This window comes from Prunus mume, linkage group LG1, assembly GCF_029339155.1.
Source record: "Prunus mume cultivar Tortuosa linkage group LG1, ASM2933915v1, whole genome shotgun sequence".
NCBI lineage: Eukaryota > Viridiplantae > Streptophyta > Magnoliopsida > Rosales > Rosaceae > Prunus > Prunus mume.
The window spans coordinates 27,928,763-27,941,812 of NC_142698.1; the positions used below are offsets into that span (position 1 = coordinate 27,928,763).

The following is a 13,050-nucleotide window of genomic DNA, read 5'->3' on the forward strand; positions in this document are numbered from 1 at the left end:
TTCCACTTCAGCCATTCGTTGCCTGTCTGGACAATTATCTTCTTGTGTCACTGTTGAAGAGCAATCCGTTATTAGGTTTTGTCGATGAAACAAGAGCCTGCCCCCGATGAACTACATGTTGAATGGCAAACACGAGAGAAGATCTTCAGTTATTGAGTTGTATTAATTCCACGCTCACTCCTAAGCATTTCAATGAAGAAAGCAAAATTGGTTTTCTAGTCTAGCGATGGTTGATAAATTATGTTGGAAGTTATGATCAAGCAAATGAGATTTGAGGAAACCAGCTAGGTAAACTGATCTACATTTAATAAAAAAAAATCAACCACATTATCAGTCACCTGCTACTAGCCTTAATAAGAACCCAGAAAATGCTAGCCATGTGTTGGTGTTGCAAGTTGGTTCATATTTATAGGGGCATTTGTGTGACAGAAAATTGGAGGGCAAAACTTTCTAATATCGAACTTTTGTCTGGATTTGTGAATCAAAACCAGTTACTTTTTGCTTGATATATGCCCAGCCACTGCAACAATGTAACAAGTTCATTTAGGCCTCGACACTTTCTATCATCACAATTCTAAAATGCCTGTTCAGGAAAATTTTCAGTACAAACTACAGAGTTACATTTATACATTACAACCATTAGAACAGAAGGCATACAGCCACAAACTCCTAGCAGCCAGTCAAGCGTTACAACTTATGCCTATGCTTATACCATGTCACAACACCCCGCTTCATAACCATGAGCACCAAGCATACATATCCTATAACCGGTTAGTCATCGTCCGATAAATAAACTACGTCGGTGGATCTACCTGTGCGTACTGGGTTGACATGTGCACCACCTGTAATCGCAGGATCAGAAAGGTGCAAGTGGTCAAGGGTTGAACCCAAATTTGGCATTGAGAGCAAACTACCAGATGGATTAGCACCAAATCGACCGTTTATATCCATAATTAAAGGCAGTGCATATAAACTAAGAGCTGGCAAGCCCCCTGCATTTTCAGGATGATGGGTCCTAGTATAAGGAATATATTGTTGCATGGGGGCTGGAAGTCGTGGAATATGAGGAAGTGACACAGACGATGCATGAGAGTTGCTACGTGACTGCCAATTTGGCATGGATGTTGAAGGTCTAAAAGGTTGGAAATGTGGGGCTGGGGAACGAATCTCACCTCCACCTTCGGGGATTCCTGTGGAAGAGGGGAAACTAATGTGGGGCGGTCTTGCTGGAATGCTCGGAAATGGAGCAGGCAACTGCATAGGTGGAGCTGTACAATGTGGATTGGTTGCAGGTGCAAGAGGGGTCGCCTGCAGGCTGGGTAAGGAAGCAATAGAAGTTTGCAGGCTAGCTGCAGGAGGGCTGGCCAGAGATGAACTGGCAACTGGAGAATGTATATGTTGATTTTGCCGTATAGATAGCTGGTCCAGATACTGGAAGAAAACGAAATTCTCATCTGCCAGGGAAATAACAGTAAGGAGCATAAGTCCAATGACAAAATGTAAGCATAGAAAGAAACCCATAATGTATGAATACACAAATCGGTGTAATTGATATAAAGCATATACATAGTGTGTATTGATTAGCTGCCTGCTATAAGACTTTATAACATGCAAGAGGATCAAGACATTTGTACACATGTTTTATAACCATCTTATATTAATAGTTGTTACTTAGGTTTCAAAGAAGTAATGCCATATCTCTCATTGCACTTCATGATGAAAATAGCCAATGATAATCTTTCTTCTACGAAAAATGAAAATGCATCCAAACTACATCTTCAGTTTATGAAAGAAAGAATAAAAAAAGGGAAAACAACTTAAAAAGGTGCAACTCAAAAGTTTCATACCTTGCTGTGGTCCAGATGCACTTGATGCCCTAGTATAATCCATGTATTTAGTCCAAACCAAGGACAAAATCTTATTCCTCAAAACCATGTTGCGAATTGCATCCGATTCCTTCTTTTTAAGGTCAAATTCTGCATCATTCTCCTGAAATCTAATCTCATACTTGCGATGAATGTCAGCAATGGCCTCCTCTATCTCCTTATCACAATCAGATTTCAGACGCAGCTTCTGTTCAAGACAAAAAGGTCTTCAGAAGAGTTTTTTTTGTTAAAATAAATAAATAAATGAAAAGATATTAACTTCGAAACTGACCATATCTTCATGAGACTTGTGGATTTGGTCTGCTTCTTTATCCAACTTTTCCAGTTCATTCTGAAGAGGGTCAGGGGACAAAGGCAGAGGCATCTGAGATGCCCCACGGGGTGCAGAAGGTATGGGATGAGTATTATATGAAGAAGTAACAGATGTAGCCCTTGTGTCGTGAAAAAGCATTCCAAATCCACTAGTATGTATATCAACAGGCTGCTGTAAGGAAAAACATGTCATAGGCTGCAAAATAGTTTGATCTGAAAGATCAGGAAGGTTCCCAGCAATTCGCATTGGAGCCTGAGCAACTTGGTTAAAGGTATGATCTTCACTAATTGGCTGAATGTTAATACCAGCAACTGAAAATAACTCAGGAGAACTATGGTCAAGTGTATTAGAAGATGGCAGCACTGGCACTTGTACAACAGGCTCATTGTCTGGCACATCATGATCAGAATGATTGTATGATACCATAGCAACTGATGTGGATACTGGATTTTCGACTGGTTGGCTGGTATCCTGCAGTTCGCTGGCCTGTGGATCTCCACATTGCACTGCAGTCAATGTGGCTAAAAGCTTACCTTTTTGTTGGTGTGCCTGGACAGGTGAGAATGTGTCAGTTAGTGAACGCTCAATCACTTTCTTCTTCTGTCTTTATTTTCTTGACTTAGAATTAATTTTGTTAAAAATCTTGAATACCATCTCCTCATAACATGGAGAAAGAACCAAGACAAAACTCACAGGACAATTAAAATATAATTTTCTGTTGTACGCATTAACAACCGTAGTAATGTTAAAAATTTAACCCCGTCATAATTCTTAGGATAATATAAACAAAATAGTGCAGGCAATGTCCTCATACAAGCACACTGTCATTTTTGTTGCACGAGAATAATGATCAAAACAAGGTGACTAGAATATGGATTGACAATATCTAACAATTTTATACCTGATCGAATGTCACTGAACCACCAAGCACCAAAGCTGTCACAGGCTGCAGCGGGAGTGAGTTTACCAGGGGATTTTCCCCAGAAGAGTTGCTAATGGCTGCAGTATCAACTCCCTTCTGCTGGTTGATCCCAGTTGCACTATTAGATTCCATTACATGCAATTCACTGCTCTCTTTTTCTGTGGCCTTTTCAGGGTTTTGTTCTTTAGATGAAGGTGGGTCCACAGAGACAAGATTCCCTAGGCCATCACTTGAACTTACAGTCTCAAGCACTCCTGATTCAACCTCTTTGTCTAGCATGGTTTCTGTCACTGCATGGATTTGACTTAAACTGACAGTCTCATGTTCTGAGGCTTTTTCAGGGATTCGTTCTGATGATGAAGATGGATCCATAGAGATAAGATTCGCTAGCCCATCATTCGAACTGACAGTCTTAAGCACTCTTGATTCATCCTCTTTAGCTGGCACGGTTATTCGTTCTTCAGATGAAGGTGGACTTACAGACTCAAGATTATGCAAACCATGAGTTAAACTGATGGTCTCATGTTCTGTGGCTTTTTCAGAGATTTGTTTGTTAGATGAAGGTGGATCCATAGAGACAACATCCCCTTGGCCACCATTCAAACTGGCAGTCTCAAGCACAACCGAATCGACCACTTTATCTGGAATGGTTACTGTCACTACACGGATCCTTTCTTCAGATGAAGGTGCACTCACAGAAACAACGTTATGCAAACCATGACTTGAACTGACAGTCTCATAATCTGTTGAATTTTCAAGGGTTTGCTCTTCAGATGGTGGATCCACAGAGACAAGATTCCCTTGGCCATCATTGGAACTGACAGTCTCAAAGACACCTGATTCTGGACTGGTTACTGTCACTACATGGATTTGGTCTTCAGATGAAGGTGCGCTCACAGAAATAACATTATGCAAACCGGGAATTGAATTGACAGTCTCATATGTGGCATTTTCAGGAGTTTGTTCTTCAGATGGATCCACAGTGACAAGATTCCCTTGGTCATCATTTGAACTGCCAGTCTCAAACAGTCTTGATTCTACCACTTTATCTTTAACGGTTACCATCACTACATGAATTTGTTCTTCAGATGATGGTGTGCTCACAGACACAATATTATGACTTGAACTGGCACTCTCATGCAATCCCAGTGGAGCTTCTCTGTCAGGTACACTTAATGCAGCCCCATTAGGCTTCCATTGCACAGAAGACATATCCAAAGGAAGGGTTTGCTCTGGACCATCAGTTGATTTGCCAGATTTGGGCACTTCCAGTCTGGCCTCCCCATCAGGAATGAGTGATGTGTCCGCATTGTGGATGCATTCTTCAGATGGAGGAAGACTGGGGGTGACAACTTTTTCCGAGCCATCAGTACAGCAAACAATTTCTGGCACATCAAGCAGAACCTCCCCATAGTCTGAAGTTCCTCCATCAGTAATTAACTCTTTGGCACACGGATTCATAGACACGCCATTCTCTTGATCATCACCAGAACTGCCAGCTTCATTTTTCTCCATACAATCAGTAAACAAAAATGCCCCAGAAGTAATTGTATCTAATGCAGCATTTGCACTAAGGGGTCTAGCTGGAGACGTCACTGTTCTAATGAAACCACCACATACTACACCTTCATCAGGAGCATTTTCTTGAGTTCCAGACAATCCTATCAGGACCACCTTGTCAAGACCATGCTCTCTTAAAGAGGCAAAATCCTCAGAATCTTTATTAACTCTAACTTCTTCACTAGTCTGTAAGCATTTCGACCAAGGCTCAGGTCCATTTGAAGGTGACCTATTTAATAGTTCAACATTAGCCCAGGATTGCACGTTTTCTACCCATTGTTTCTCCTGCTCCTTCAACTTAAACCATTCTTGCAGGTGAAATTCCTCAAGACACTCACGGTGTATGTCCATATGGAGTTTATGCTCTTCAATTCTTTTGTCCAACATCTTAAGCCTATATGTCCTCATCGAAGTATTATTCTGGTAACAAAATTGAATAACGGCCAACTCTGTTTTCTTCTCTCTTTCTATATGCCCCTTTTCTTCCTCGTAATCATTTTTGTCTTTTCTTTGCTTCTCAGTAAGTTTTGTCATCTTCTTCTTGAACTTTTTATAAATATCTTTGATACTTTTTGAGACATCTGTGTTTGCTAAATATTCTAGATTCATGGACAAGTCTTCAATCTTTGATAGTACCTTTGCATGTGAATGGTCCTTCAAGGCATCTTTACTTGATAATTTAGCAGATTTTGGAGGCACTGCAACCTTGAAAGTCCTTGTACGATGTAAAAAGGTTTCCTTTAGACACCGCAGCATTGAATAAAAATAATATGCCTCTTCCTTTATGCAAGCGAAGTTAAGGTGCTGCTTTGCAAGCAAAAGCGATTCTTTGTGGTCGACTTTCTGCTTCAGAAATGAAGCTGCTGTCCAACACTGGATTTACAGATACCAGTAAGTTGGTTTTTTTTAAAAAAAAAAGCTTAAGTAGCATTATAGACGCAAGCATGCTACAAACCAAACACGACAACAAAATGGACATGTTCATAACACATATTGAATTCTCTATGCCTATTTGCTTGCATAATTTCTGAACAGTGTAACTTCTCGCATGCATCATTAACGGGAAGATACATAAAGCATATAGATTGAATAGAAACTATCACATGTTAGTGAATCATTACAAAAACTGGTTATAGAAAGCAAAGTCTCTACATATTTGTAGGAATTGAAGAGTGTACTCACAATATAAGCAAGTGAGAAAACAGATGGGAGCACGGATATCAGAAGCTAACTCAAATGCAGCTCTCAAGGATCCATTATTTGATAATACAAACCAGGGTGAACCCTATTGTAACCATTTTATTACTGCAAGTATGACTTATTATTACTTCAGTACTCAGCAGCAACAATTGTTTTTACACTTCATGGTGCACCACTGGGCAAGGCGGGGACTGCCACAACTCTCAAGTCTCAAGATTGACTTCCATTTATTTAATATGAGAAACACAACTTTCCATAATAGAATGACAAATTGCATTCGGCAATCCCAAGTTTTAGTGTTGCATAAATATGTGAATAGTTAAGCTTTCTGGAGGATAGAAAAAGAAAAGGAGTTTGGTGCTAGGAAGATGTGCTGATTTGGCATTAAGTTGGGTTGTGTGGATGGAGAGGAATGAGAGAATGTTTTAGGGTGTTATGGGGGAGGATGTGGATCATTTGTGGGATAAAGTTTGATTTTAGCATCCTTGTGGGCTTCAGTTTCTTCAGAAATTAAGGGTTGCATTGATCTTTTTATGTTATTTATTCTGATTGGGGTGAAGTTGTAAATTAGATTGTTATTTGTGTTTTCATGGATTTTCTGCTTTGTAGTACTTAAGAAAGCTGTCTTTCAGGGACTCCCCAGTGTTTTATTTTTCATTTTTATTCAATGGAAGTTTGTTTCTTATCCAAAAAGGAAAGAAAAAAAAAAGTTACAATAGCCTATAAAAAGATTTACAAGAGACCACCCCTGAAAGCTCCAACTAATAAGGGACGACCTGACCTAGAAGCTCATTTTATGACAAAGTCTTTTCATGAATGCATTTATGATTTATCACACAGAGTGTCTTGATACAATTTCACAGCTGAAAACAAGCTTTGGTGGTTAAATTTCACCAAATTTGCTGAGGGTGAAAAAGCCATTAACCAGAGTGTCCTCAACACATTTTCATCCTCACATTTTAGCCGCACCATCACTCAAGTATGTTGAGGGTGAAATTTGACCACGAAAAGCAAGGGCAGAGTGCAGCATCATCACACATTGCATAAGTTACATGCAAAATTGCTTGGTGTCAAAATGTAAAACCGAACTGGGATAGATTAAATGTTTTTCAAATGTCTTGGCAAAGAAACTAAATTGATATTTGCAACAAGCTAGACATGATGGATATTGATGCCATGATTATCAGAGTTATTGTAAGCCAAAATCAAAGGGTCACAGTTACTTATGCAATGAAAAGATATCAGAGTAAAAAGAAACAAGATACCCCGTAAAAGCCAAACTATAGAGGTTGATTGTCAACCAAAACATCCAAAATCATTTCAGAATAAAAAAGAAATATGAGTGTTGCAGGCAAACATAAAAAGAAACCATGCATCTAAGAACTTTACAATTCAGCATGGGACAAATCCATTTCCTTAAGAACACACCAAAAGAGGGTACTAAAACATGAGTGCATGAAAGGGGGAATCAATTCTAACCAGAGCTATCTGTAATGCCTGCAATGTTGTTGCTGGTTCTGTATTTACAAGGTGATTATTCATTACGTATTCAAGAAGCTTTTCGACCATAGCCTTGACAACATCCTGCATAATAGTAACATCAACCAAGATATCATTAAAATAGAGAACTGTGTTTTACTAAGATGTATTCATGGAATATTGAGTTAAGGCAGCACATAAGAACAAAATTTAAAATAAAATATTGTTAGCGGGTAAATCAAATTCATACAGAGAGTTGAAGGACTCCACATAGTTTTGATATCCCAGGCTTCAAAAGAAGATTGAGATTCTTCTGGGCATCGATCAATTTTCTTCTCTCCTCAGAATCAAACAGGTTACTTTTTGGTTTTTCTAATACATTCCTATCCACATTATGTGAAGTAGAGTCACATTTTTCATCAGTAGTTGTATTTACACAAGTAGTTGATCTAGCAAAACAATGAGGCACATTATCTGCTGCAGTTACAGAAGCTCCTGCAAAAGTCGATATGCTTTCAGAAACTAAAATTGGAAATTCATAAAATCTATAAGCTGACCATAACATTGAACCAAGACAGAACTCTTGGCAAAATGTTATGACAAAATGAAATACTTCACAGTATCAGCCATTTACCTTCCTTGCATCTGGGAGTTGTTTTTCCCTCAGATACAGGCTTTAGATAGGGTGAATCATCATTACTATTTACCACCATCTTGCGCTTCTTGACAACTTCATCACTTTCAACTTCTGGTGTCTTTGATAACTCATCAAGCAATCGTTCCCTTTTTTTTGGTTTCTCCTGAGACAAAACACAACAAGATTTCCGCCGAGGATGCTTTCCCTCCAACAGCTTTATATGCAACCTAAGCGGTTCCCGCTCACATTTTTCATCAGCAATTGTATTTACACAACTAGTTGACCTGGCAGAAGAATGAGGCACAATATCTGCTGGAGTTACAGAAGCTCCTGCAAAAGTGGAGATGCTTTCAAAACTAAAACTGGAAATTCAGAAAATCTACAAGCTGAACCTAGCACTGCACCAAAACAGAACTCTAGGCAAAATGTCATGAAAAAAATGAAATAATCCAGAGTGTCAGCCATTTACCGTCCTTGCATCCAGGATTTATCTTTCCCTCTAATCCAGGCTTTAGATAGTGTGGACCATCATTACTATTTACCACCATCTTACGCTTCTTTACAACTTCATCACTTTCAACTTCTGTTGTAATCGATAACTCTTCAAGCAATTGTTCCCTTTCTCGTTTCCCCTGAGACAAACCAGGACAAGATTTCCCAGGATGCTTTCCCTCCAAGAGCTTTCTCTGAAACCTGAGCGGCTGTCCTTCATCCGTATGTTCCCTTTCCCGCTCACTACTGAGCAGCAATGGAACCTACAAGTACACCAATGAACTAACACAAGTTTCAAAATCAAAAAATAGAACATGCTAAGCATAATAAACCAAATGACTAATGGATTTAAGACAAAACTAAATCAATCCATTTAGAAACTACCACCATCAGAAAATAAAAGAAAATGACCATTTTTTGTGCATGATAATAATACCTTTGTCTTGCAGACATCTTTACTTGCATTTACTGCAGAAATATATATATAAAAAATTATCAGAACAAGAAAGAAATAATTAGTATTACAGGCAGAAAAAAAAAAGGGGCAAAACTCAGTGTTACCTGATGCTTTAACCTCCTTTTTTTTCTTCTTAAACCACGCCAAATAATCTCTGGCATGTCTTATCTTATTTTTCACATGGGCAGTTTCTGCATTTTCTTTCCCACTTTTGCTAACTTCTATAGTTCCCAATGCCAAATCTTTCATACTCTTCTCCTTCCTTTCCCCTTTTCGGTCTTTTAACGATGAACCCGAACTTTTACTTCCAGACATTTTAGACCCAGAAGAAGTTGATGAGTTATTCTTGGCTCTCTCGAACCTCCTCATGGGACTCGGCGTCCGCTTCATCTCAAACTCAGATTTCCTCTTGGGTGGTGAAGTTTTTGCCATTTTCGAGTAAACAGAGGCTCCGAGTTGCGTTTGATCTCCTTTACTACAGATTTCAACACAAATAATTACACAAAAGTTACATTGATTAGCAGATAATGTTAGGGTTTCCACTGATGTCAGAGAAAGTTTCCCAGGAAAATAAGGGAAAGCAAACGAAACGGTAAGGCGGTGGTCCGGTGGTTTTGTTTGTGTTTGAACTTCTTGTAGAAAAGAAAAGAAAAAGAGTGTGAGAATCCCGTACTGCCTTTGTTTTACTTGGAGGGGACGAAAACGGCATTTAATTTTTATTTATGTTATGACCATTTTACCCCTGGGATTTTAACCATAGAAAATATGCGTACAAGAACCTGGCAAAACAATGGTCAAGTCAAGAGCCAAAATGCTCACCAATTGGGTGTTAGGTTGGATAGGTCTTTGGTGTGTCATCAAATGGTTCTCATTTCAAATCTCATGATATTCGTGTGTATGAGTTTCCTCGTCCCCTTCCTAACTTTGTCAACAACAAAAAAAACAGTCAGAATGCTGAAATTGTTTTTATGTCAACAGAAAAAAGAAAACAAGGGTTTTTTTAATGTTGAATTCAAATCAGGAGACCAAAAAAACAAGAGTGAATTGAAAAAGTATAAAGGGTACTTTTGAGACTGAAAAATTCTTGAAAGCAGAAGCGACTTTTGTTAAATATGGTAAATCTTGATTATGGTGCAACACAATAGACTGAAAAGGGAGTATGAAAATAGAAAGATGAGCACATGATAGAGTTTGAAAGGTAATCGAATTATAAAGTTGGCCTAGATTTAAATGAAAATAATTACTCCCGACACCAACTTCCTTTCTTAAATTTAATTACAATTCTCCAGACTTAAATAAAAGTCGGCCTAATCTTGTAGAACCCGCTCTTTTTTTGGTAGCAAAAAGAAAAATTAAATGTAAGTATGGCAGAACATTTTGTGATTATGAGTTCCTTTCCAAATAAGCTTATTTGAGAACATTTTGTGCCTGGTGGAACTATTGTATTTCCAAAATTGAACCGTTGATTTTTCAAATTGTCATTTACAAGTCATTTTTATGGAGGTTGCAGATTAGTGATTATAGAAATTGTTATGTGAAATTACCTGTAGGATAGCAGTGGGGTGAAATGTAAGTTTGCAATGGTTAAGCGTAATAAAGAAATCAAAACATACCTAAGGGATTGATAAGTTGTATCAATCCTTAAATATGCAGAACGTTAAAATTAAGAACACGTGAAGAATTATTTTACGTGATAAAACCCACCTCTGGGGAAAATCCACGGGATTGCTCAATCCAAAGCAAATCCGCTATAGAACAATGATTACAAGAAGTATGTTTGTGCAAATTTCTCACGGGAGAATATTCACATGTACATCCTTCACCTTTTGAAGCTTTCTTCTCTCTCTTCCTCAATTCCTGTAAATCAAATATGAGTAAAAGACCACACCCAGGGTTGTTAGCCAAAGGCCCTCCGATGCCTAAGTTAGTTCAATTGGATCTTTGAGAAAAGATGCGGCAATAGCTAAACTAGACGGAGTTTTCTCTCATGGGGAGAGCCGGACGGTCGGAGCCGTGTGTGGTGGTACTTTGCCGTGTGGGAGAGATGAGAGAGGGAGTGGCAGGAGCCAATGGAGGTGGTCCATGATGGGAGAGAGAGAGAGAGAGAGAGAGAGAGAGAGAGGTTTCGGGGGATTTAGAGCTAGGTTTAGGATCACCTTGTGCATATCTAGGGTTTTTCAAAGAATAATTCCTGGTTTGGAAGGAAGATATTCTTTCCCTTAAATGGAGGGATTGAGTCAATTAAGGATTTGGATTAGAATTAAATCCCTAATTAATGATAATATCCCTAAAATAAGATAATATCCCAAAATGGTGATATTATCTTTGATTAGTGATTATATTCCAAAATAAAGATAATATCTCATATTTAAGATAATATCTCATACTTCGATTGGTGATTATATTCTTCTTGTCCACGTGGCACTTTGTGATTAGAAGTTGAAATATTTGCTCCCACAAAGTACTCACACGCTTATCCTAGACAAATTCTAGACAATGTTTACCCACTTCTTCATAACTCAACTTCTATCACGGGATAATCTTTCAACACTCCTCATGTTGAACACAATACTAGTCACGATTGCTTCAAGCTCGCCGGAATTCTTCCAACTCTCATTTTGTTGAATCCGATACTGGTCGTGTTCGATTCAAACTCACAAGAAAAACCGTCCACCGCAACCTTGGTGCCTTCAACTGTATGACTCACCGAACATGCAAATGAATGCAATATGAATGATAAAAGTGTTTGATAAATCACCAAGTAAACATAGGAACACTTGATGATTTATCTTAAATAAAAACTCAGTTTTCCAAAGTTTATAGACTGAAAATATGATGAAAGCTTTGAAAAATAGTCCTTCAAAACAAAGATTGATTGATTGATAAATAAATGAAATCCACTCCTAAAGAGATTTTGATTGACTTAAGATTAGAGAAAATCATGCAAATAAAATCATATTAAATTTCAAAAACGTTCCTATCATGTGTTCATGAGAAATGACATAGCTTACTCTTAGATCAAATGTCTCAAACATGTTAAGTCACAATTCTGTTATTCGGGAATTGCTGAGCTGTTTCAATCCTGCAGTTTTTGGAAATTAGAGACAACAATTCACTTTCAATCCTACGGGAGGTGTATTCAATTAGGATTTTAAAAATACTATTTTGGAATAAATAAGTCTTGTGGTATTCAATTAAGAATTTTAAATAATCTAAATAAGTCTTGTGATATTCAATCATGACTATTAGGATATTTTAAAGAGGGTGTCCAAATCTAGTGGTATTCAATCAAGACTTTAAACAAGTAATAAAAAGTCTTTTGGTATTCAAAAACTTGCTAATTTCGATGGATTTTTTTTAAAATTAAGAATTTGTGTGACTCTTTAGTAGGAGGTATAAATACCAAACCCTATCCCAAATCTCACCCTAACCCATCACGTGAGATTTTTTTTTTCTTTTTCTACTAGAGAAGATGAACAGCTCTTCATGAAGTTGAATAGTTCTTCGTGAACAAGGTATTGCTTCCTTCTCATGTTGTGTCTTCTTGCGTTTATTATCTGTATATTTCCTATATGCCATGTTTTTGTATATGGACTGTGTCTTTAGTCCTTCGTGGGTTTGTTGCTACTGTTGGTGGTATTGCTTCGTGGGTTTATATATGATAGCTCTATAACCCTTCACAACTATTGATGCTTCGTGGGTATATATATGATAGCTTTATGGCCATTCACATGCTCTGTTTCTTCATCATCAATCGCTGCTTCGTGTCAGGCTGTTCATATACAAACCATATTGCTATCATGTATTATTATATATAACAAATGGGAGAATCAAACAATTGATGTTTATGGTCTGCGTCTTATATAAATAAATATATATATATATATGATCTGCGTTTATTGTCTATTTATGGCTATCATGTACTATATGGTCTTATATATATATATATATATTATATAGGGACACCCCTATATAGGGTCCACTCCAGATTGTATTTCATTAATCCAAACCGTCTATTTTGTAGATATCATTGAAAGATCTGCATCTCTACAAAAATATCACATGAATATATCATTTGACCATTCAATTGAGCATTATTAAATT

General features: G+C 37.7%; 1 protein-coding gene across 4 annotated transcripts; it reads right to left on the bottom strand.

The window, feature by feature from the left end:
- Positions 1-473: 473 nt before the first annotated feature.
- On the bottom strand, positions 474-9,597 carry LOC103327130 (uncharacterized). 4 transcript variants are annotated; one of them, XM_089043942.1, is made up of 11 exons: positions 9,051-9,597; positions 8,926-8,957; positions 8,467-8,752; positions 7,995-8,327; positions 7,611-7,855; positions 7,361-7,465; positions 3,101-5,554; positions 2,158-2,748; positions 1,848-2,073; positions 1,173-1,454; positions 474-842 (listed from the first exon to the last, which is right to left on the bottom strand). In XM_089043942.1, the coding sequence occupies exons 1-11, from the start codon at positions 9,376-9,378 to the stop codon at positions 772-774; spliced, it is 4,953 nt and encodes a 1,650-aa protein (XP_088900068.1). In that variant the 5' UTR covers positions 9,379-9,597; the 3' UTR covers positions 474-771. The 4 variants fall into 4 exon arrangements, with proteins under 4 accessions (XP_088900068.1, XP_088900067.1, XP_088900069.1 ...); XM_089043941.1 differs by having other exon boundaries at positions 474-1,454; positions 3,101-5,386; XM_089043943.1 differs by lacking the exon at positions 1,173-1,454.
- Positions 9,598-13,050: the final 3,453 nt, after the last annotated feature.